Source organism: Perissodus microlepis, chromosome 7 (assembly GCF_051167445.1).
Source record: "Perissodus microlepis isolate ML-2025 ecotype Zambia chromosome 7, ASM5116744v1, whole genome shotgun sequence".
NCBI lineage: Eukaryota > Metazoa > Chordata > Actinopteri > Cichliformes > Cichlidae > Perissodus > Perissodus microlepis.
The window spans coordinates 43918669-43943888 of record NC_140467.1 but is presented as its reverse complement, the minus strand read 5'-3'; the positions used below and the strand labels follow the sequence as shown (position 1 = coordinate 43943888).

Genomic DNA, 25220 nt, shown 5'->3' with positions numbered 1-25220 from the left:
TTTAGGAGAAGGCATCAGAGTTTTACATAAAAGGAATCACCTGTAGTGTTATTCCTGTGTGTGTGTGTGGGGGGGGGGGGATTTTCACATTCACACGTGGTTATTTTAGAAAAAAAAAAAGACAAATATAAGAAAACGTGGTTAAAAAAAAAAACAACTTTTTTTTTGTTTACAAGATATTTTTGACTTAAATTATTTGTGGTGCTTACACCCTTGTGCCTACATTTCACATGTTGCTACATCCAACAATTATTAATTTTTAATAATGAATTAATCCTGTTTAGGTTTAAACGGGATTAAAAAACAAGTCATAAAGAAGAAGACAAAAATAAAACAAGGAAATAGTATTGTTATGCTTTAAATGAACTTTTAATTAAAATCAAATAAAATTTTGTGAAATTTTATCTTAAATGACACACACAAAAAATGGTTAAATTAATAATGTACCTATGGTCAAATGGTACTTTAGCATCCCTTAAAACACTTTATAAATAATCACCAGTCATCAGAGTCATGAAAGATTCAAAACTAACTTTATATGATTGAGTACAGTATGAGTACAACTGATCAGGCATTATAGTTAGCAGTAGCACTGACATAATACAATAAAGTGTGTACATATATATATTTATTTATATATTTGCTACTCTGTGTAACAGTAGATGTTTCAGGATTATTTAGTAATACAGTATTAAGGGATTATTTGAAACAGGCTACATATTTTATCATCGTCTTACCCCCTTTAGATTCATTTAAAATTTGATATAAAATGTTTACCAGATCGAGCCGTTTAAGTGACAAGTGCATGCACCACGACCTCATCAACACTAGAGCTTTTATAATCTAGTATTTTTGATTCCTTTCCATCAGCGCTTGTTTGGTTGTCATTGGTCGTTGTTTTCCTATACTGCATGAGAGCTAACACAGGCTAAAACTAAACACATCTCCCATTTGTCTAAGTATGTGCCTTTAAAACTAAAATATTTTATTAGAACTAGTTAACTTTAATTATCTCGAGCCATAAATAAACAGTAACTGGAGATAATCTCACAGTGGTGGGAAAAACAAAACACACACATACACACTCCCACAAATCTAAAGAAGGTGTATTATATCTATTATGATATTAGGCTGCTTATAATATAAGAGATAAATTATCATCTACAAGATGCAATACAGATATAAGGAGGGTAACATCAGGATAACAGATGACTTCAGACCCTTTTGTCCTCAGAGAGCTTTTCTCAGCTCCCACCGCTGATTCACTGATTCACTGCAGATGGATCCTCGGAATGAGTGCAGATGTCACATCGCACGCCCTCAAGGTGTAATGACATCCTAATGATGCTTTTAATGAGATAATATATAAATATAGTAAGCTATATGATAATAACATTGTATTTTTGTCATATATATATTATTATTATTATTATTATTATTATTATTATTACTGTTATTATTAATAATATTATTAAAATGATTCATTATTTGGTTTAGATTTTTGTTTCTGTGCTTTTGTATTCAAAAAAAACAAAAAACAAAGCAAAACAAAACAAAGAGTTTTTTGGTGTTACTTCCACAGTACACCCTTATAAGCCTGTCAGGTCTACAATGGCTTTAATGAAAATGGTATCATCTCTGAGGTAAGGGCTCTTTCCGGCCAGTTTGGCCAGCGGGCAGAAGAGTGGGCAGCCGCTGGCGATGTTCATCTCACTGATCGGCCGCTGGAAGGACGAGGAGCTGACGTCTGGTCGGAAAGCATCGATGATGTGCTCCCTGTTGTTCTGATCTAAGAGCATCAGAGTCACCTGGCGGGGAAGAAGAAGAGAAGAGGAGTTGGTTTCGTGCCGTTCATTGAGAGTTTCGTGCGTCAACGTATTAAAACGGTTCCCCACCTTCTGACTGAACGGCCACTTGAGCAGGGCGTCGCACTTTCCCCTCATGACGACGAAAAACAGCGAAAGGTGCGTTCCCCGGCCCGTCCCGTCACCATTCAAATACAACCTTAGACACATTTTGTAGCCATATTTGCTGGAGTAAAAAGCTGCGTGGAAAAAAAAAAAAAAAAAAAAAGAAGGGTCAGAAATGAAAACGGAGCCTAAAACAGCATCATGTGAAATCAGCAGAGCCATGCACGCTCCCTGAAGAACAACAAGGGTGTAGCGGCGTGGAATTCCCCTCCGTCTACACGCCAGAAGATAATGTCATGTGAACTGTATGACCTCAAAACAAAACAGAAAAATCCCTCTCACCTAAAAGCATACCACACATGTACAACCGTGATGTTTTTCCATCCTACCTGGTGAGAACATTGCAGGCACTCGACCAGCCACGGCATCCTGCCTTCGGCGCGAGAAGTCGGAGATTTTCCAGACGAATATTCCGTCGTAGGTGCAGAACTGGAGTTCGCGCACCAGCTGTTCGGTCTCAGACAGCTGCAAGTCTCTCATGGTCAGCGTCCTCTCCAGCTGTCGGACTTTGTTAGACAGATTTTCAATCTTCTCTTGGTCTAAGCGGTGTTGGTGTGCGAATGCTTCCATTGTAACAGAACTGCGCTCCACCTCCCGGTTCAGGACGCACACGATGTTTTCTAAAGCGTTCACCTGTTGGTGAAAGAAAAAAAAAAGAAGAAGCAACAAATGATTATTTTCTCATTTCACAAAATGAACAGAGTGGTTACAAGCGACATCAAATCTGCTGAGACTCACTTTTTTTTCCAGGTCAACAGACTGCACGGAGGTCGTGGGCCCGGCTCCCTCATTAGGATCCCTGTACAGGCCCACTCCGGAGTCCTCCTGCCACTCCCCGGCACCAGAGCCCTCTGAGCGAGCCCGAGTCGCTGACAGCACCAGAGGCAGCAGCAGACGCAAGTGCTCCATAGTACTGTTGACCTCGTGGTCACAGAGCTTCCCGTTCTCTACCTGACACAGAAACACGGGAGAGCTCGTCTAAGTTTTATTGAGACAAAGGTCAAACCAGTTAGTTTTAGTCCCAGGCGAGTGCTTGAGCTGTGGTGTCCAGTTTGTGCCTTCAGTAGGACAAATCTAGCTCTAGGTGTGGTGACTACCAAACTAGACGAGTGGCTCCAGCAGATCCCAGGAACAACATCGGAGATCTCTGTCCACAGAGTGCAGTCCTAGGAACAGCTAAGATACTGCACAGGACCCTCAAGCTCACAGGCCTCTGGTAGAGGACCCAAGCTTGAAGGATAGACCGCCCGCGGGGGCGAGCGGGGAATTTTTTAATATATTTTTAAACAGGTTTCACTTTTGAGTATTTACATGCAGTTTCTTTTGTTCTGTTGGCTCAATGAAAGTAAACCCAATTTAGATAAAGCTTAAAATAGCTCTAAGTATGTGTCTGGAGGCCTTTTAAGATGCCTGCTGAGTAGTGCTGATTGCTTCTAGAAGAACTGAAGAAACAGCCTTATCTAAACTTTTAGACAGCTTCCTGGCAGCATGAGCAAACACCTCCTTAACTGCCACGATGGTTTGATTCAAAGGCGCCTAAACTCTCATTGGTGCTTGGGTATAATATCATATCACATCACATTTGCCAAACTGAGCTCAGCCAACTTTAAACTACTGACGAAAGCACAGAGCGCGAAATATCTCATGTGAAAGGGTCACGTGACTAACCTCAGGGAACACATTAGGAAGAAGGAGATGAGAAAATGCATTTAATAGCATTAAGTCTGCTCTGCAATGACACCAATTTATCCAATGACGCCCACCGAAATCTTTTCTGTGTGCAACACATTCTAGCTTTCACGAGATAACTCACATCTATCTGTGCTCCAAATACAAAGCAGCTGGTGGGAGATGATTAGCCTTGTTTAGTTGGAAACTCCCTGGCTCTTTTGGAAGTTAAACCTCTAACAGTGGTTTTAGACTTCTGTGTTAAATCTACGCTCCTGAAACCCTATAATCAGTATAACTACACAGTCTGCACAGGTATAAATACTGGAAACAGCGTGTGCCGCTTACGTAGGCTACATCATACGCTCTACACAGATTCACGGCATACATCAGGCACAAAGCAGCCACTCATATCTTATGTTGATGTAAAACAAAACAGTAAAAACACCAAACAGTGATGCTGTGACTTTAGCCAGGCCAGCTCCTTCATCTGATTTCAACTTCATAATTTACTTACAACAGGAAAAGTATAAGCCACATTACTACCTTACTGTACAGGACATACATTTAGACTCCTTATTAAACCACAAATAAGCATCGAAATACTACAACGCAATGAGAAAAATGAGTTCGATCACACTGGTCAACCCTCTACGATAAAACATAAAACAGGAGTTTAGGTGATTATGTAACTGCACCTACCATAGACTTGCAGCCCACTTCACTGAATGGACACGTGCTCTTTGACTTGGCGCAAGACTTCACATGATCATTGAACTGAAATGCAGAATGAACAAAGAGAAAAGAACATTTATAAACAGAGCATCAACAGAAAAGTGGAAGTGAAGGACTCCTAGTCAAAAAGAAACTAAGTATCATAAGGAGACTGCCCTAAAACCACTTAGATTACATTGAAGGTAACAGCGCTAACCTTTTCTCTTGGTATCTTCTTTTTTCCACAGTCCTTGCATTGCATGGGAAACTTCAGACAGATCTCATCATGGGCCTGAAATGCATCGTATAGCAGAACGTCACTTTGTGTCCATTAATGCCAACAAAGAAGAAGAAAAACAAAAAACAGTGTATTTTAGTGTAGTCTCTTTATGTCCCACCTTTATCTCTTTGAAGTTGAAGGTCATTTTGCAGTATTTGCAGTTGAGAGTTCTTGCCTCGCATTCTCTCTCATTGTGTCTGTCCTTCTCCGTGAGAAGGATAAGGGTTTGGCAGCCCTCGCACAGTATCCGCTCGAATTCACAGCGACCTTCGTGCTGAGCCTGAAAATAACAGACATTTTTTATTTGTTATTATTTTCGAACTGCCTGTTTGTTATGTGTAAAGCAGGTTTTCAGCATCATGAAAGAGCAAACTGACAGTTGGGTCAAACCCTTCCCAATCACTGATAAATAACCGCTTTTCAGGAAGTGTTTAAATGCAGGTGTAGCTGCTTTGGTACAGGGTGTATCCTTAGCTTCTATGTGGAAAAACAAGTGTTTTTTTGTTTTGTTTTGTTCTTTAAAAAAAACAAAAAACACCTCCAACTGACAAAAAAAGTGAAAGTAAAAACACACCAGACTGATTTGAGTATGAAAGAGATAACTACGGTTCTATGATTGCGCGCACGATTGTGATCAAGATTATTGTGATATTTAGTAGTTTTTCATTGCAACCCCCATTAAAATATGCACTTTTCTTACTTTCGAATGACATGCTAAGCAAACGAAATTTAAACAAAAAGCGAGCTCCACAAACATCTGATAGAAAAAAAAAGGATGAAAATGTACCATAGAAATAGAATTATAATGAAGAGAAGTGCAAAAATAAAAAAGGGGAAGTAGAATAATTAAAGAAATATATTTAAAGCTGTGTATTCGCCATTTAAAAATACCGGGAATCACACAGGCGGGGTGGAGCTTAAGGTGGGGTTAATCAACAGGGAAGTTGCAGTCTTTCAGAATGACTACCAAAGGCACACTGCAGACCCAGAAGCAGAAGCTCAGGTACGTTAGCCTGTTTTTCGCTTTGACTGCTGACTTTCCAGACTTGCTACGCTCAAAAATCTTGAACTGGTTCGCGTCAATAAAAATGACTCACATTTAGAAGATTCCTAATCTCATCCCTGTCCTCGGCACAATACTCCAACGCCTTGATGTGACTATTTTTTCCCCAGCTTCAGAAGGCCTCGCTATGGGTGTGTGCGGCTAGCAATTTGTAGCTTTTCCCACACAGTGACAGTGACTAAGATACCAGGCCAAAAATATTTGCAAAGTGGGTGTATCACACAGCATAATAATAGTTTGCGAAGCAACAATAAGAGGTTGGCATGTTTTGATCTTTGGTGTCTTCTTTTTTATTGTTTTTTTTAATAAGAGGAAGATTCATCTGCGTGCTATTGCTTGGGATTCCATTTCCAATCCGTGCAAATCCCACACATTAGCCTAGCGTTTTCATTTAAACAGCATATCATTTTAACATTTCCCAGATGAAAAACACACACACACGCACATACATGCACACTCACAAAATCGATGTAGATTAGGTCACACTGGTACGCTTAGTTAAAACCACAAACAGACAAGAATTGTTGTAAACATCCTTTTCACAGTGTAAGCATCATGGTGCCATCTGCTTACTACACAAACTACGTAGCTCATCTAAAACTGATGCTTACAGTAGAAACAGAGCTGCAGACACACACACACACAAGGCTCAGTCGCACACACACTAACCAGCTTTATTTACTTCACGTGTCTTTCATGCATTTTTACAAACTCGAGTCTGCGTTCAATGAAATCTGGGTTTCTGCTAAACTGAATGAATACAAGCAGTTTCCTTAACAGGTCTATAGTTTAATGGTCAGTAACCCAGTCACGCTAAGCTCAACAGGGTTGTTCCATTCTGGTACTTTCCACTGAGCTTTTGTTGATAAATGAGGAGAGGCTGGGACTTTCCAGCCGCCTGTTAAGTTTCACTTCCTGTTTGCAGCAACGCAGCACATAGTACAGAGCGTGCTATGAAAGCTGAGGTTTTTTCAGGGAACACAGTGACCCGGGAACGCAGATTATAGGTCAGATTACCCTCTCACGTAGATTAATAAATACTGACAAGGCTCTTTTTTGGTAGCGTAAACCTACACCCAGGTAAAAGGCAGCAATGCCCATGCCACAGGAAAAGACAGATTTCATACTTTACCTCATACTCTTTAATAGATCCAGTCCAGTTACAGCCCTGGTTCAAACACCTGGCTGGCAGGCTTGCTATTTCTCGGCCTGCTGCATTGTCTGGGAAAGCCTGTGAGGTGGGGGGTGGGGGGGAAGGGCAAAAACAAAGAGATCAGTGAACTCATAAAGCCTTCAATGTTCCCCGAGTCTTAAAAGAAAGCAGACAAGAGTAGGATGCATTGATGCATTGTGTGGTTAGGGAAACCCCCGCCAGATTGCAGTCATATTTTTTCCTCTAAAGGGCAGTAACATATCACATGCTGACTACTCCTAGCATAACAAAGATGGAGGGTTTGAAACCTGAATACATATAAAGGCTTACCTCACTGCTGTTTAGAATGGAAATGGGTTCCTCGTATATCTCCTCTTGACGGCAGGCTTCACATGGCTTTGGGCCAGAACTACCAAACAAGACAGGTTTGTGACTTTACTGTAAAAGCAGCGGCTCGACGCCAACAGTCAGCAACAATTTCCTGCTGATCCAAAACTGGAGCAACTGCTGACCAGTGTGGATTACAGCTCGAGCAGATGAACGTTTAATCAATACAAGGGAAATGAAAAGAAGCTTGTAAGCATCATATCAGTGGGACAAGAAGAAAAAAACAGAACTAAAAACAAAAAAAAGTTGCTTTAGCAAGTTTGAAGGCGATTAAATGAATAACCAAAACACACACACAAGCATAAACAAAGGGCACGTGTGTGTGCGTCACATCACATGGTGAATTTATAACGTACATGATCTGGTTGTTTTGAAACAAATAAAAGCACTCGGACAAATCACATGCGAAATCCACACATTTCACAATCGCTTGTGTTACTGTTGTGTAAATATTTGGGGAATTAACAAAGAGTCTGACGGTTTAAAAAAAAAAAAAGGGTAAAATTCCACATTTTCTGTCACATTTTGTTTAATTATACTTTCATTAAACATTAGATAACACATAACTGAAATGGACATCAACTAGAAATGAATTAGTGTATCCATGTATGTATCTGTAACAAATACACATCACAAATACTCGTTACAAATACGTTGGTGTGACACCTCTTTGTACTTGTAGTGAATATTCATTACAAATCCAGTGTTTTTCCTCATGTATTAGTTTTCGTTAATATTCATTACGATTACTCTGTAATGAATTTGAATACATAAGGCAATGAAAACACTGGATTGGGTATTCATTACAAATACACCTCATGCATTAACAATCCACCAGTGTGTAGATGACTCAGAAAGGAGGTTTTAGAAAGAAGACCTTTAGAATGAATCAGCAACACCACATCCTTGTGATTCACAGACATCAGTATGACAGGTCCATCATGTGGGGCATGAGTCTGCATTAATAACTGATCTTGTCTGGACAAAACTCCCAGAGTTGAGGAAAGATGAGGAAAGGGTGTGCTGAAGCATGTCCAGTAAGACAGGAAACATTAGGTGCGGGGTAAGCAGTTTGGTCTAAGGACCTCCAGTCTACCTGGTGAGCTGCTTGAAGCAGTGTACACAGAAGCGGTGGCCACACTGAGCCTGGACAGGCTTCCTCAGGACCTGGAGACATTGCTGACATTTATATTTATTTTCCATGGGCACTGACAGGACACTGAGGGGAATCCCTGGTAAAGAGTTGGGACAGTCCAAAGAAATACGGGCCATTCTTCTCCATCAATCTGGTGCTATATCCTGTTAATGAGAACACAGAGAAACAGCTGTCAACAAACCAGGCAGGAACTAACTGCAAAGATGGAATATAAACTCAAACTAGCAGTGAATTACCCGCTGGCAAGCTTAACTATTTAAAAGATCACCATGAGAATCTGTGTGACCCTCGAGGAAATATTTGTCCACGCTACTGTGTAAGTCTTGGCACAGCCAGCAATACCACACAAAAAAAGAAAAGCATGGTAATAATATTCAAAAATATGGAAAACCCTGCTTAACACTGCAACGGCTGAAACAAGATCAGCAAGTCAAATGACTTGAAGACATAGGTACTTTTTCTTTTTGAGTTACCAGAAAAAGTCTTGTGATTGGTGGGATAAACATAACTGTGAGAGAAGCAGCATCAGGATATACAACCTAATCTATTTAAACACGTATCTAAACCCGTTTAAAAAAAATCCCCTGCCAATTTTCTTTGTATGTCCAGCTTACAAAGAGCTGAGTAACTTTAAACTGTAGAACTTGGTTTTGTTGTACAGCATTTCCAGATAATAATCAGATAAGCATCTTTCTACTGAGAAATACTAGTGAAATATTTCTCACTTTAATGCAGTGTGAAATGCAAACACAGCATTTACACGAGCTTTGCTGATATCTTTTGTACTTCACAGAAAAAACGATGATGCCAGGCATCAGACAGCATAGCACATGTATTTTGGGTCTTTCCTTTAAATACTTTTCCTGCAATGCTGTCAACATTTCTCACCCTCCACAAATAGTTTCTGTTACCTTGGTTTCAGTTTCAAGCTCGCTTTAAAGCGTTAACACTAAAAGATCACTTAAGTCACGGTTTCTTACAGGAATGGCACTTATAGGGGTGCCGGCCACAGCTCCACCATGTGCTCAACTTAAGTAAGTTTAACTAAGTAATAGCGGGTACTGAAGGTACAGTGAAACACAGTGGCATAAATTAAAGGACGAGAAAGACGCAGACCCTTTTTAAAATCGTTTTAACATTAGCTACTTAAGTCAAAGTTACCATTAACCGTGTTTGTGCTCCCATCATCCTGTATGTTCTTTAAAGTTTAATGCATACAGAGTGGTGTGTAGTTATAATATTTATACGACCCCTTTGTTAAAATGCTAGGATGCTGTATAATCAGTTCATCTGTATATTGATGAAAATGGCACAAAGAAAATATATCAAATACTGAAATTGAGATTTTAAATGAATTGATGTCTCCAACATGTACAAAGGGTAGAGCAAAGGCATTTTTACCAGCGATTTACATTACTTTGTATTAATTTATAAGCATTCAGGGATCGAAAAGAGTCACTGAGTCGTTTTCTCACGCACTTATTATTTTGGTTTTACAATGCAGAAAATGTTTGTTATGTGTTGCATCCCACTGCTCTTTGCAGAATGTGGCTCAACTTGTGTGGGCAAAAAAGCTGTTTGGATAGCAGCATGTGTCCCTCCAAAATCTACATGTCATTCAGCATTAATGGTGCCTTCGTTGGTGTGCACGTCACTCAAGCCACGATCACTAATACAAACGACTACACATACAAGCTAGATGGTGCCGTTTTTGTCTTTAACCTACAGGAGGCTCCATCCATAAATCCATTTATCCATTTTCTGAACTGCTTGTACAACCCGGGGTCAATCAGGGTCAGTTTGCCACTTCATCACAGGACTCCATCCATGACTTCAAAAAGGAATTTCAAATTCTGGGCGGTTTTCCAATTCACCTCTGACTTTTAAATGAGCTTTTGTGTAAAAAAGCTGGTGATGTTTCTGTATCTTGTTTCCATAGTAAACGTTGTAAAAAAATAAAGTAATTATGCATAATTTGCAATTTGTGACAGCAGCAGCAACAAACTGGATTCATCATTTGTTTCTGCAAGTATTTCTGAGACCGTGCAGCAATTTCCTGAGCTCCCTTTGACTGCCTTCATTTTTTAAAACCCCTGTAAAGCAGATAATGAAATTCACGAATTATTTTGAAGTTATGCTTAAATTTTCCCAGGTAGTCTCTCACAGAGTTCCCAGTTCCTCTGCATCTTTACTTCTAAAAGACTAAGACCCAATTACACTGCTGCCTGTTTTCCAATTACCCCAATTACACTCTAAAAAATGATTCATGGGGTTAGTAAGTAAAGCTTAAAATCAATAGCTTTTTCTGCATAAAAAATTAAGTTTGTTGCATGTACACATTGTAATCAGTTGATAACTTAATTTAATGAGTTGGTCGAAATGAAAATAAAGAAAACAGTCTTAGCTCAGTAATATATCGATTTTGAACAGACATTTCTGTGTTAACTTAACATGAAAGTGTATTCAGTTAATACAACTTAAAAATCTCGTAAGCGTCCTTTAAAAGCTGAGTACAAGGCTGACTTGCCTGGACATGTTGTGCTCTCAGACCACTGATCGAAAGAAACGTAGGCAAAGAGAGAAAGCGGAGAAGCGCCATTTTGTACGGAACGTTATCAAACGTTAACGCTTTGTGGTGAGTACAATTTTTTGCCTTGTTTTATTCACAGCAGCTAATAACTCTAACTTTAACTCTATCAACACGCACTGCAAGAAATCCTTTTTACACAACACTAAACTCTTCCTCGGCGAGTGGTGGTGATAAGCTAGTAACGTTACACTTCTGGCTAACTTGTGAAGTAATTCGACCGTAACATTAGTCTTTGTTAAGTTTTGTTTTACGGTGGCAGCCAAATGGTGTTAATTGACACTGAGCTTCTGTAGCAGTAGTTTTAACTCTGCAAAGACAGGGTAATACACGTTTTTCTTCTTTCTACTTTGAAATCGTTGCAGCGTTGATGAAGGTTTGACCAGCAAAAGGCTGGGCCGTTTTACATTCATGACTAAACAAATGTAGGTTACTGAGTATACATTCGGTTTAACATCGATGCATTTTGATGTTTAAGTCCTAGAGTTATTTTTATGTGAGATTGAAGTTTGTTAATTGAGCCCTAGCTGAAGAACAGCCTGTGTCAAAGTTCAGTCAAAAAACGCGGGCGAGGAAGCGAACGCCATGTTGTAGAAACGCCACAGGAAAGATCTTAAGTAACATTCATAAATTAGTTGTTTTAATGACATTACATTGAGTGTGCATTAGCACATAAAATATAATTTTGCTCTTTTGGGTGTTAACTGCAGATACATAAGCGCAGTTGTATCACTTAAGAAAAAATATCTTTGATTTGGAAACATAAAGCAACTTTTAGGAGAAACTCAACACTAAAAATAATATACATAGTTTTAACTTTTAATGTCATAAGGATTTCCTGTGAGATAATGATTAGACTAAAGACTATAGTTAAAAAAGCGTGAATATTGATTGCGTGTAGTTTGCCCATTTCTTTGCAGTAGTTTACAAGCATTTTTCTTGTTTTTCATCTTGAATATTCAAAAACAATGAATTAAAATTTACTGTAATGCTGATGTAGCACAAGTTGTTTGTACTACAGCCTCAATCAAGCACCAAAAATCAATGACCTGAAAGAAAGATGGCCTGCTCTTTTTGATGCAGTTCAGGTAAATATTTTTCCATAAGATAATTTGCAGTATGTATTCTTTTAAAGTAAATTGTATACATTAACATGTTGTGCCTATTTGTGCCTTTTTTTTATACAGATAAACCAAGAATTCAGAAGGATCACCACTGTTAACCTGGAGACAACATTCATGGCAAAGCTGGACCAGTACTCTCAGAAAATAATGTCCTTGCTGTCCTCAAGAGGAGGGGCTGCAAAAATGCGCATTCGGCGCATCCAGAACATGCTGCTAGAGGTATGAATGAATGAAATGTAGTTTATTTCAAATAGGATAATCCACTTTTTTTTTCCAATAGGTGATATTGAGTCTTAAAAGGTAGCTGTTTACAACTCAACTATGTCAAATTATTGTTTAGAGCTTGAGGCACAAATATCAATTAAAACTATAAATACTTAATAATAAAACAAATTATAGGTGATGTGGATCATGATTGGCAGAGTAATTTGCAAGATTTTGCAGTTTTTCTATTTGTTACCTGGATTTTTCAAGTTCATGAATTGATCATTTCAGAGAAATTGCTCTTTGAAATGATCAATTCATTATTTTGATTATCACTGGAAATCTATAATTGGTACAGTTCAGGCCATACAAAGTCAATCCTTTTTTTTTTTTTGGATGTAATTATCAAAAACCCATCCTCCTCGAAGAGCAGTTCGACACTCTTTTTCTTATTCACAGGACGATTCTGTGGAGAGAAGGCGAGAGGTCGCTATCCGTGGCTTAGTGGTGTATCTCAGGGAAAAGAAGGAGGATCTCTTCAAAGAGCAGGTAAATCAGACATGACTATACTTTGTATTAGAGCTACGATCTAATCTATTATTAATTGATTTCTAAATTAATCGGCAACTATTTTGATAATTGATTGATTGGTTTGAGTAATTATTTTAGAAAAAGTCCAAATTCTCTGGTTTCAGCTTCATAAATGTGAATGGTTTCTGGTTTCTTTACTCCTCTATGACAGCAAACTGAATATGTTTGACATTTGAGGTCATCATATTGGGCTCTGAGAAACATTGACATTTTTCACCATTTTCTGACATTTTCTGGACCAAACAACTAATCAGATAATCGAGAAAATTGTTAGTTGCAGCCCTATTTTGTGTTACTCTCATGTATAAGTATGATTACTTAAAACATTTATATTGATTCTGACCTACCAGGATGGTGGCGGGGATATTACCAATGAAGCGATGAAGATTGTAACCAGAGGTGCCACAACGTCTGATCCAGCCAGCGCAAGGATCATACTTGAAGGAACAGAAGTCCTAGCAGACCTGGATGTACCCAGAGCCTGTGCCTTGCTAATGGGGCTGATATATGCACTCAACCTCAGCTACCCAAAAGAACTGAAAAACACTTTTGAAGTGTTTCAAAAGATATTCCTCGAGCTGGATGATCTGAAAGCCAGTCCTAAGGTAATGTCACTAAAAAGTAAACTGTTGTACTAAAAAATGTGAAGAGTGAGGCTATCCTCAAATTAAACGGGAAATGTTCCACTGTTGTTTGCAATGTGTTGTGTTACATACTGTACAGTAGGCAGTAGGTGTAAAGTTGAGCGTTGAGCATTAAGTACACCTAGTTCAAAATAATGCACTTTAAAAGGATAGCTCGGGTCTTTTGAAGTGAGGCTGTATGAGGTACATATGTATAGTGAGTGTATTACACACAGTAGATGGCAGTCAGTAAGCTCCACCTACGGAGAAGCAGACGGGGCCACCGGCACGCAAGATGAGCCTCCATCCTAATAAAACTGATGTCAGTTTAAATGTACATTATATCAAGAATATGTTTACTGCTTTATTTTGCTATCAGACAGCCTTTTCTGTGAGGAAAGAGAAGTTCTACTGCTTGTTGTTTCAATCGCTCTGGCCCACCAGCGTCCATGGACAAAAACAGCAATTTTACCTGACAGCACACAGGAGTTGCTGGTCTCCTGCTGCCTTGATCAGTAAGTGTAATTGTGTTATTTGGTGACTTTGGTGTTAGTTCGGGTTAGTTCAGATTTACCAAAGTCACACAAACAAACTGAGCCTATCGTGCGTGTCGGTGGCAGGAATGTGCTGACTGCTGTCTACTGTGTGTAATACACTCACAATGTACTTCATACTTAAAAAAACCTAAACTATCACTTTAACACAAACAAACTTGAATCAGAGCATGACTGTCAAAATGTTCAGTCTTTTTGAGACAGATTTACAGGGGTTTTTTATGTCATTTATTTTATGGAGGCAACAATTTTGTCTGCTATTGAAATGTCAATGAGTCTGGAATGGTGGACTGGTGTTCTAATAAACAGTTTGATCATAAAACTGGAATTTCAATGTGTAATTTATTGTATAATTGTAAGTTATAAGTTATTGTAAGTTATTAGTACTCAAAAAAATTAAGGTAACAATTTGCATGGATATTTCTGAGTAGAATAAAAGTAAAAAAATAAGTTTTAATAACTAAATGGAGTAATTTTTAAACAATTAAAATTAAGTTGGTTCAACTTAATTAAGCTTGTGGAGGACAAAGCAAATCATGTTGTTTGTACGTAAGGAATAGAGTTTGCCTAACTAGAGAACTCTTGTGGCATTTACGCTATAGTGGCTAAGCTGAAGTAACTTAAAAAGATCCATGCAAATTGTTACCTTAATTTTTTTACGTTAAGCCAGCAGATCTTTTTTTAGAGTGTAGATGTTTGATGCTTCACCAGATTACACAATTTGTGTCTTGACTTTTTCAAACCATGTTGCTGGCATCAAATTCACAATCAGCTCAACTTTAAAACAAAACTAAATTCTGTTCAACATGTAATATCTTTGCATTTTAAAATATATTGTCCAGCAAAAATGTCTTTCCAAACAGAAGTTTTCCAATGTAATCAATATCTGGGCTTTACATGAATTCAATTTTTAAATGCATTACCTCGAAGCTCCTTTTTGAATATATATTCTACAAGTGGAAAAGGTTTGCCAGCACCCTCTCTCTACACACATATATATATATATATATATATATATATTATATTATTTTATACCTGGTTAAATTAAGGCACCAAATTTAGGAAACCCTCGTGGTCTTTGGTTAAAATACCTCCTTTAACTGTGTTCAGTATGTCTTAGAAATTATCAAGAGTTATATTCTGGCAATCAGAAGACGGTAAACATATTTTTTACATTTACATTTAAACAATATCTTCCCTCTCTAATTCTAACTGTTTAAAATCATTCTTCCATTAAAGTACTTTATGGTAGGAAATCATTTTAGACTGAAATCTGTGAAGAAAAAAGTGAATAAAGAAAATGCCCAACTGGCAGAAAACTCACCCCACCTGGTTCACAGACACCAGAATATTATGCACTGTCTGCTTCCTAATCACTTATCACTGCCAGTAATAATCTGGTACAGTTCACCTCACGCTTCCTACATTTGTCTACCTCAGACTAAAACTACAGCATATAGTGGCAGTTATTTCACCCACTGCATAAAGAACAGCACCAGGGCTTATTTTGTCTTTGCAAATATCCTTTCTGTCACATATTTCTGTGAATGTTTATTCTGTTGGTATTATGCAATTTATATATATATATATATATATATATATATATATATATATATATATATATATATATATATATATATATATATATATATATATATATAAAAATAAAAATTCCCTTATGAAAAAATGTGTGGGGAATGTCTAGTGTTTGTTTTTCCCATAACCAGCAGATGACAACTCTTACTGATATATTTCCATACACCCACTGCATGTGTAAGTGGGTTTTACAGGTGTATAAATTATATATAATACACGCCTGCATGTCAAAGAAAACTGCAAAGAATGTGGACAAAGTGCACCTTTGCATGACACAACTTGAAAATATGGTTGTTTGAGGTTGTAGTGTTTGTAGGCTTAAGGTAATATGTTTTCAGTCTGGTAAAACTGTGTGCAAAAGTCACACAGCTTAACAGTGCTGTCTCACCATTCAACCATTTATGTTCTTAAGTCAAAGCAGGTCCTAAGGTGAACAGAACAACACCCATAAAGTAAATGTTAATGTTTAACTAAATGTGAATGATGTATGCAATTCCAACAAAACAGCTCAGCTTTTTCCCCACAAAGAAATAAAGTGGTAAATTCCAAATTGTGTCTACAAAACGGCACCAGTCCTGATGGTCACGAGTTTTCAATGAACTTTCTGCAGACGTGGTCTCCAAGCAGAACATATCTGAATCATGTTTTCAGTGGATTTTTCCTTAGACCAATTTAGATCCTTTTCAAACAAAGCAACTAACTTTCATGGGGGGAAGTAAGACCACACAGAAAGTGGATGTTGAATCAAAAGATAGATGCAAGGAAAACCCCTATGTTTTAATTTCAGTGGGAGTATTAACACTGAAACTGGAAATAGTTAATCCAACTCCAATACATTACTCAATAAATAAATAAACATAATACATGTAAATCCAAATACCCATAGCTAAAAAAAATAAGAAGCTTTGTGTCCTTCCTACAAACTCATCTACAAGAATTTAAGTTACAAACTTTTAAGATTTTTTACTTCCTTCAGTTAGATGAATCACATTACAGCCAAGATCAGCTTACTGTCTAATCCAGCTTTTAGAGTTTCATTTCATTTTTATTTGAACTGTGCTTCACATAAATTTAACCTCTTAACTGTTACTTGAATCTTAGAAATTTCTAACAAAATGAAATACTTTGGCATCTTGTTTGTGTATGTGTGTTTTAAATCTAGATTTCTGTTGAACCTTTATTTTTAGAGTTTTACTTATCTCACCCTGAATTAGAACATATACTAATATATGATTTGAATACACTGTTAATAATTTCATATTAAGGCAGGAAACGCTGCTTTTCTTTGGAAGCTCTTTCTTCCTGCGTGTATTTATTTGAACGCAATTCAATTCTGCCACTCACCCCATTCACATTAAATCATGAGTAACTTTTCTGTTACTGGTATTGCGTAAGAAGTTCAAGCCTAACTTCATTCTTACAAAACTTAACTGAAAAGCTGTGGCAACCTGCTGTGAGCGAAAAGACATGTAAGCTCGTGTTTGGATAATGTTGTAATTACAACATCAATTCAGCGCGATCACTGGATCGCGTGGACACTAGTCATAATTGTCAGAGAAACACACAATGAAACACTGTGCATTGAAATATCAGAAACAAGAATTTAAGTTATTTAAAGGTAACACACACGAGGCCTACGTACAGCTAAACCTTGAAAAGTGACCTTTGTCATGTACAGCAGCATAAACTTTTCTGTGAAACGAACAACACAGCCAGCAACAACGAAATAAAGCAACAACAACAACAAAAAGAGTACAAAATTTCAGTCTCAACATTTCAACTTCTGTCTCAGACAAATAACCACAGCTGCTCTTTAAAGCTACACCCAGCGTTGCTCAAAGCCTAAAAAACATCCTCTTCCTGGGGAGACTCGTCCTCTCAGCTCGCCATGTTATTGCCCTGCGTGTTAACGCTGAACTTCTGCGAGTTCAGTGTGAAAATGCAGGGTGCTTCAGACCCTTTCTCATACAAAAGCCCAAACCTGAATGTTTACTCACCGAGTTCGCAAAGACTGTCAGTGGATCTTACAGTCGTCACCACCACGGACACTATTTCACCTCGTAACTTAGCTACACCCTTACCACGTAAGCATTGGAAACTATATAAACCCGGCGAGCGCGTTCAGTTGCAGAGAGCTTACAGAGAGCTTAGCCACTGTAATGTAGGCTGTTTTGCATCTATTTTACTAGACTAGCTCCTGTAATTATTTTAAATATTATTTTAGAGTTTGGGCTATTGCTTTTATTAAGAAACTGTGTACTTTGGCACGTAAAAAACACTTTAATTATTTTAATGAGCACCTGCGAACTTCAAACAGCTAACATTAAAGTGTGTTTGCTTTTACGACTTATACGTTTACCTACTCAGACAGCTAATTGCTAGTGAGTTATAGGAAGGGATTCACAGCATGCAAACTGACTAACCTTGGAGTCTGGCCTGTGTTTCTCAACGAGGGGAAAACGCAACTCAACTTAGAGCTCGCTCTTTATCATGATTCACGGACGGGTGTGTCACTAAGCGCACTTAGTTTTAAGCTGCTGTTAGCGAGGGCGCAATAACGGCTGGGTTTTTATATGAAAGCCCAAAGCCACCCCTCTCAACGTAGTTTGGGCTGCTCCGAAGCCGAAAACAAGTGCTCCACTCACGCATGCGTACTACCGCAAAAGAATGTGGCTGCTGATTCCCTTCCGATGGATCAACCGGCGGCAACACTGTTTTACAGTTTTTAAAGGTACGAGTTTAAGCAGGTGTCCTCTGTGTTACAGCTTAGTGTTCTTAAAAATAAACCTGGTGGTAAGTTGATAAAGGAAAGAAGTAGTGTGGGAGCCTCGCTGTCAGCATGCACCAGGCACAGAGCTACGCGTTACTTAGCAGTATGTCAACCAACTGTTAGCTTAACGTCAGGGAAATGTTCATCATTGTTTACTGAATCACTCTTAAGAAAACGTTGTAGCAGGCGAACAACACATATACCTGGATGTAACTCACCCTACACTGGGATGATCTTTTGACACGTCATCAAACAGTGCTGAATGTCAGTGATTTATAATTCATATAAATCAAAGTGTTCTCCAGCTTTGTGTCCCATGTGTTTATGGAGCCATCTATGCTCATGTAGCTCATGCAGATCATTCATGGCGTGTACAGACTCAAAATGTGACGTAAATTAAGCACACGTTTCTGCCAAAACACATACACAAGACCGGACTGTGGCTTTCTTCTCTCAGAAGGAGCCAACATTGTTGTCATTATTGTTTTAGTTTTTGATTTTATCACTTACGTCAATCAGTTTTTCACTTTAAGTTCAGGTAGGTTTTATTGCTTGAAAATACTTAATTTTACTGGTTTCAGTGTTACTTTTAGTCCCTATAATCTTTGTTCCATTGAGGCCACACATTAGAGCAGGGGTGTCAAACTCAAATACACAGTGGGCCAAAATTCAAACCTGGAACAAAGTCGCGAGCTAACATTAATATTTTTTGGAAAAAAAATATTCCTCTAGATATAAGAATGAATCTTTTCTTATGGACTCAAACAAGTTTTGCTGAAAAACTGAATATGGAACAAGCAAAGCTTAATACTAAACAATATATATATTAGCTGTATAATACCAGTAGGCCAGCTCTGATAGTAATTTGGTATGGCTTCGCGGGCCAAATGTAATTAGGCTGCGGGCCAAATTTGGCCCACGGGCCAGAGTTTGACACCTATGCTTTAGAGGAAAGATTTAGGAAAATCAGTGCAGGTATTACAATAAAAACTCGTTTCAAAAGTCTAGTTTTTATTTTAATTTTACTTAATTAAAACTTTTTTCTTTTTTTTTCCTATCATCTAGTTTTAGTTAACTCTAATAACTTTGATGTGCAGTGCAGTCTGTTACTACAAATAAATGCTCTGAATGGTTTATCCTGCCATAAAGGTTTTGGTATTTGGACACTCCACTATCAATAATCGGTTTAGTTATTTTTTGTTATAACAGTAATAGAATAAATATGTCTCTATAGAATAGTGCAGCATTTAATACCACTCCATCTTTTCCTTAGTAGTTTGTGTTCAGCAGCTGCACAGCAGCAGCACTGAGTTTGCAAACATCCACTATGATGGACTGTACCCTGGACATATTCCCACCACCGCCGTTCAAAAAGCTCTCTTGTCCATTGGGTCAGGTGTGGCGGCACTGCAGAACCCCTACAGACATGGTGAGACACTCACGTGAGCATTTCCGTGTGTACTGGTTTTCTTTCTGTGTGTTAGGGACTATAAATCGGTTAAGATGAGGATGTTTAATCAAAGTGCTGTTTACAAGGTCACGGATAAACCTTAAAGCACAGCTGTTTTTGGGTTGAGGGGCTTTGGAGTTAACTGTATAAAATTTAGTGCCAACATTTACATTTGAACTTTTTTGCCTTTGTGTCTGAATCACAGAGATCGGAGCCTAAGCTTAATTTACATGTATTTTTTGAGCCAGTGTTTTCACTGTACAAACTGTCTTCTCGATCTCCAAAAAAAGAACAAAGTAGTACAAAATATGTAAGAATAAAAAAAGCTGTGTATATTTGGTATTTTGCTACTTTGAGGAATTCAGGCTTCTTGGTAAAACTGATGTCAGCCAGTCTCCAACTGATAGGGATGTGAACAAGTCTGACCTTGATGTGGCTTCAGATTGTGGGATTGTTTTCCATTTTTCAGAAATGATACCACTGATTAGTTTCTTTTCCCATGTACTGATGAAGCGTTTTGTATTCATTTTCAAGGGCTTATTCTCTGGAGACCTTTAGTACGTGACTTAAAATGTCTTGGAAACAAAAATGAGACTAAATACAAATTACAGCCACATATTAGTTAGCCTGAAACTCCAATGAAGGAACAGAGTCTTAACACCTGTCAGCTGACATTTAGTGAGGTTTCTCATGACATCCACTGCTTAGTATCGATTCATGTCCAAAAATAAATTGATAAATAAATGGATTTTTTTAAAAAATGCATTTTTCACAGGCACAGAGGTCTTTCCCAGCTCCGTCTTTAAAGCAGACTGATTAAAAGTTTGTGAAGTTTCTGAGTATTGCTTCCATGATGAGTAAACAGTAGTGACCTGTTTAGAATTAACACATGGTTTCTTAACTGTAAATCAAAATATCGTCAACTTTTCACTGTACTGTCATGATGTTGAACTCGGTGCCCTTGGATTTCATGAAACTCTGGGTACTTTACAGACATGGTTGCAGTCCTGGGGGAGACAACGGGACACCTAGCGCTCATAAAGCTCAGGGACAGGATGAGAAATGACCCTGAAGGCTACGCTGTCCTAACGTGAGTCAGTGTGGCAGAACGTCATAGTGCTTTCTGCTTCGGGCACATTAAAAATATGTGTCCTGTCTTCGAAGGACGCTGTTTAAAATGTAAAAAAAAAAAAAACACCACAATGCGGTGATGTGCAAATCTGATAAACCCGTAGTTTATTCACAATAGAACATAGACAACAAATTAAATGTTTAAACAGAGAAAATGTATCATTTTTATAATTTGATGGCAGGAACCTGACTGGGTATAAAAAGAGCATCTTTAAGAGGCAGCATTCCTCAGAAGTAAAGATGGTCAGAGGTTCATCAGTATGCAGAAAACTGCATCTACAAGTCATTGAACAGTTTCAGAATTAATGTTCCTCAGTGTAAAATTGTGAAAACTTTGAGTTGCTCATCATCAACAGTTTAGTTGGAGAATCTGGAGAAATCTCTGTGCACATAGGCAAGGCCAAAATTAGTACTACATTTCTGGTGTTTTTGGGCTGTCAGGTGGCGCTGCAACACTTCCAGAAATCATTTTGAACACGGTTCACCATGCCATTTGTGGATGGCATGGTGAACCCTGGCAGGAAGCCTGCTGTCTTCTCTAAGCTATCCATTTAAAGTGGATCGAGGCAAAGACAAAGACAGTTCTGTAGTCAGAAAAATCCAAATTTAGAATTTTTGGGGCGAAAACATGGATGCTGCAAGACTAAAGAGGAGAGCGACTATTCCATTTGTTATCAGTGCCTGCATCTCTCTCTAATGGTATGGGAGTGCAACAGTGCACATCTGGAAAGGTAACATCAAGCAACTGAAAGGTATATACAGATTTTAGAGCAATATACGCTCCCATCCAGATGATATCTTTTTCAGGGAAGGCCTGAAAGCAAGACTATGCTAAAGTGAAAATATGACAAAGAAGACCCAGGACTGCTGAGCAGCTGGAATCCAAAAGTCCAGCAGCTGGTTTCAGTTTTTCACAGTTTAAACATTCTATATGGTTAAGCTTGCATTGCATTAGTTTTTATTTATATTTTACACAGCATCACAACTTTTTTGGAATTAGTGTTGCGCTTTATTCTTATTTGATTTGATCTTGCAGAGAAAGGCCGAGGATCCGGCTGTCTACGCTCGATCTGACAAAGATGGCTTCGCTGCCTGACGGCTCCTTTGGGAGGGAATACCTCAGATTTCTGGAGGACAATGTGAGTATTTGCTGATGTGATGTGCATATATACTTGTTTTTTTGTGCATTTGTAAACACTTATTGTTTGGTATAAACACGCTTCCTTCCTTCTTCCGTTTTTTAATTTTTCCCTCAGGATGTGACTCCTGACTCAAGAGCAGACGTGAAGTTCGTGGACAACGAGGAGCTAGCTTATGTCATGCAGAGATACAGAGAGGTCCACGACTTGCTGCACACTTTACTGGGCATGCCCACTAACATGCTGGGTGAGTCGAGTTCTGTGCAATCTGAAAATGCTATTTTCTGACATTTACTTTCATCAAAGTAAAGGTTTATTTATAGAAACTTCACAGCCAAGCCACGCATTGTCTTTATATAGTGCATACCTAATTGTATGTCAGTGAGAGTTATTCTGTGCATGCCTGAACAAATGTTTCCAGTTTTACAGCAAAAAGATTTGAACTTCATTTCTTCTCTCCCAAGTTTTCTCCTCCAGTTGTCTCTACAAACCTACAAATCTCTAAACCTACATTTTAAGTCCATTTGATATAAAGTGTTGACCTGAGTTTTCAGTTTTGCAGGCATCTCCTATTTGACCGATTCTATATCAGAATAAACCTGCCAAAAACTCTGAGAAATAGGGTTCACACAGAAGTTATTTTAATACACTGTTGGCTGACAACTTCTCCTTTTCTTTCTCCTAATTTAATCTTTAATTTGCATGTTTGTGTCCTTTTCTGTGTCTTCCGTTCAGGTGAAGTCGCTGTGAAATGGTTTGAAGCTACTCAGACCGGGCTTCCCATGTGTGCTCTTGGAGCTGTGCTGGGGCCACTACGGCTAAATGCAAGGTATAGTTGGGATAACAGGAGAGTTACAGTTTGACTGACTTGCTGAAATTTCTGTAAGTGCTGGGTTGAGTCTGATTACAGGCTGACGTCTGTTTCAAAAAGCAGCAATAATGTTGAGTTTAGAACTAAACTCCTTATATGATTAAATTTTTGTGCAGCTTATGAAAAAATGTGACATCATCAGTGGAGCTCTGATACCAGGATTCTCCATTTTAATGCGGTATTTCGATTCAATTCAGTTTCATTTATAAAGCGCCAAATCAGAACAACAGTCACCTCAGTGTGCTTTATGTTGTAAGGTAAAGACCCTACAATAATACAGAGAAAAAAACAACAAGATTTCCCACCAATGACCAACAGGATGAAAGAAAAACTCCCTTTTAACAGAAGTAAACCTCCAGGAGAACCAGGCATCTGCTGCTTTCAGTTAGGAATGACACACTGAAGAAAGCCAGAGATTAATAATAACTAATGATACAAATATAAAGGTGTGCTCTACATCCATTACTATTTAATAACAAATCAGTCACATTAAAGGCTAAAAAATTTATATTTAACTGGAACTTCAACATGAACATCGATGCGCTCTGTTGGATGCTTTGATATTAAAGGAAATGAAATCAGAGCTGCCTCAGCAAGAAGGGAAGAGTCAGAGAGAAACTCAGGGCTCAGTGAAAAACCCCACCAGAGCATCTGTTACCTTGGTAACTAACCCAGACTTTAAGTCAGCTCGCTTCCTGCAACAGAAATCTAGCTAAAAAAAAAAAAGAGAGAGAGAGAGAGAAAGAAATCCAGCTATTAAAGATCAGATAAATATTGTTCTAAAAGGGGAACAGCAAGCTCAACAGGAAGGAATTCAATGTTGTAATCAGTTGTTCTCATGAAATATGAGAATAAAAAGGGGTGCCAGAGGGAGAAGTGAAAACCCGGACCACTCTCCAAGTGGAGATGGAAGTGAATGTTAGATTGTAGACAAAAGTGTTCACTCCCAAATCCAAATCATTTTCAGGTGTTCTGATCACTTCCATGGCAGCAGGTGAATAAAATCAAGTACCTAAGCATGCACTCTGCTGTTATAGGTGCAAAGGGTGGGCCAATATGTTAAACCCCATGGATTAAGAATGGGATGTTACTCAAGTTCATATGCTTGTGAAAGTAGACGAGTGAATACTTTTGGCAATGTAGTGTATGTAAATCCATCTAGGTCCATTTCTGGAGTATTTGACGTGTCATTGTTTCTTGAAATAAAAAGCAATAAACCATCTCAGTTACCCAGAAGCCAAACTTGCATTTACTGTCATCACCGAATGACCGCCTCGTCTTTATAACAGTTCTTCACTTTCAGTTCAGCACAATGGAGAAAATAACCGAGATGATCAGAAGTCCTTTTGTACTCAGATTTAGTGGATACAGTGTAAAAAGTCCAAAGTAAAACATCTGGAAGCAGTAAAATCCTGTAAGTGACTAAATTGTGCGTGGGTGTGGGATGATGAAATGTATGTGGGCTGTTTTCCTGCAAATCATAAAGTCTTCCTCATTTAATACCTGTGAACTTCCTCAGTATCAGGGGACTTTGTTGTTTTTTTGCCAGGTTTCCTCATTATTGTTATATGACGCTCTCATCTTCCTTCTTCCTCCTTCTCCCAGTCGTTTACAGTCACTCTTCACATCTTTGGGCCCGTGGGCTCTGCAGAACGGTCGGTGTGCCCGCTGCGTCCTCAGCATCTTCTACGAGAGGCGCTGGGAGCAGAGCCTCGAGGACCTCCGGCGAGAGCTCAACATCGAGCCACCTCCTGTCATACCAATGGCTAAGAAGAACACCTGAAGAGGGAAAACATAATGAATGTTCTGGAAATTGCTCTACAAAAGACTAAACCAGAAATATGTAAAAGATTATGTGGAAATTTGTAATGCTGGGGGGAAGGGAGAATTTCCCTCTTGGCAAAGATTTGAAAAATCTCCTTTCCTGTTTTTCTGGTTTTAACGGAAGATGATCTCAGCTGATGAGACGCTTTTATTTGTGTCTGATTCTGCCATGTAACTAGAATTATTAAAGTTGTTGTAGTTATTAAAACAGGCTTATTTTTTGACACTATTGTTACTTTTTACTCAGAAGTTGTAACCTCAGCCACTGTTTTCTATTGTGTGCATGTGGCAGAGTTCATTGGATACAGTGAAATACATCACAGTGTTTAAGTTGGATTTGTGGTACTTTTACAGAAAGATGTGTT

The 25220-nt window shown here is 38.4% G+C and overlaps 3 protein-coding genes across 7 annotated transcripts; 2 read left to right on the top strand and 1 right to left on the bottom strand.

Annotated features, from left to right (window-relative positions):
- Window positions 1–517: 517 nt before the first annotated feature.
- On the bottom strand, window positions 518–18752 carry traf2b (Tnf receptor-associated factor 2b). 4 transcript variants are annotated; one of them, XM_084935288.1, is made up of 11 exons: window positions 18659–18752; window positions 8332–8534; window positions 7179–7257; window positions 6828–6926; window positions 4751–4912; window positions 4570–4644; window positions 4341–4415; window positions 2709–2921; window positions 2300–2603; window positions 1896–2044; window positions 518–1808 (listed from the first exon to the last, which is right to left on the bottom strand). In XM_084935288.1, exons 2-11 carry the CDS (start codon window positions 8505–8507, stop codon window positions 1590–1592), a joined length of 1551 nt encoding a protein of 516 aa, XP_084791414.1. In that variant the 5' UTR covers window positions 8508–8534; window positions 18659–18752; the 3' UTR covers window positions 518–1589. The 4 variants fall into 4 exon arrangements, with proteins under 4 accessions (XP_084791414.1, XP_084791412.1, XP_084791410.1 ...); XM_084935286.1 differs by lacking the exon at window positions 18659–18752 and adding an exon at window positions 18094–18194; XM_084935284.1 differs by lacking the exon at window positions 18659–18752 and adding an exon at window positions 17668–17768.
- LOC146383822 (uncharacterized) lies at window positions 8530–15410 on the top strand. The gene is made up of 4 exons (XM_084935291.1): window positions 8530–12066; window positions 12166–12321; window positions 12766–12855; window positions 13248–15410. Exons 2-4 carry the CDS (start codon window positions 12217–12219, stop codon window positions 13533–13535), a joined length of 483 nt encoding a protein of 160 aa, XP_084791417.1. The 5' UTR covers window positions 8530–12066; window positions 12166–12216; the 3' UTR covers window positions 13536–15410.
- On the top strand, window positions 18217–25079 carry coq4 (coenzyme Q4 homolog (S. cerevisiae)). Of its 2 annotated transcripts, none has more exons than XM_084935290.1 (7): window positions 18217–18401; window positions 19717–19869; window positions 20884–20980; window positions 22058–22160; window positions 22278–22407; window positions 22896–22989; window positions 24637–25079. In XM_084935290.1, the coding sequence occupies exons 1-7, from the start codon at window positions 18338–18340 to the stop codon at window positions 24812–24814; spliced, it is 819 nt and encodes a 272-aa protein (XP_084791416.1). In that variant the 5' UTR covers window positions 18217–18337; the 3' UTR covers window positions 24815–25079. The 2 variants fall into 2 exon arrangements, with proteins under 2 accessions (XP_084791416.1, XP_084791415.1); XM_084935289.1 differs by having other exon boundaries at window positions 19714–19869.
- Window positions 25080–25220: the final 141 nt, after the last annotated feature.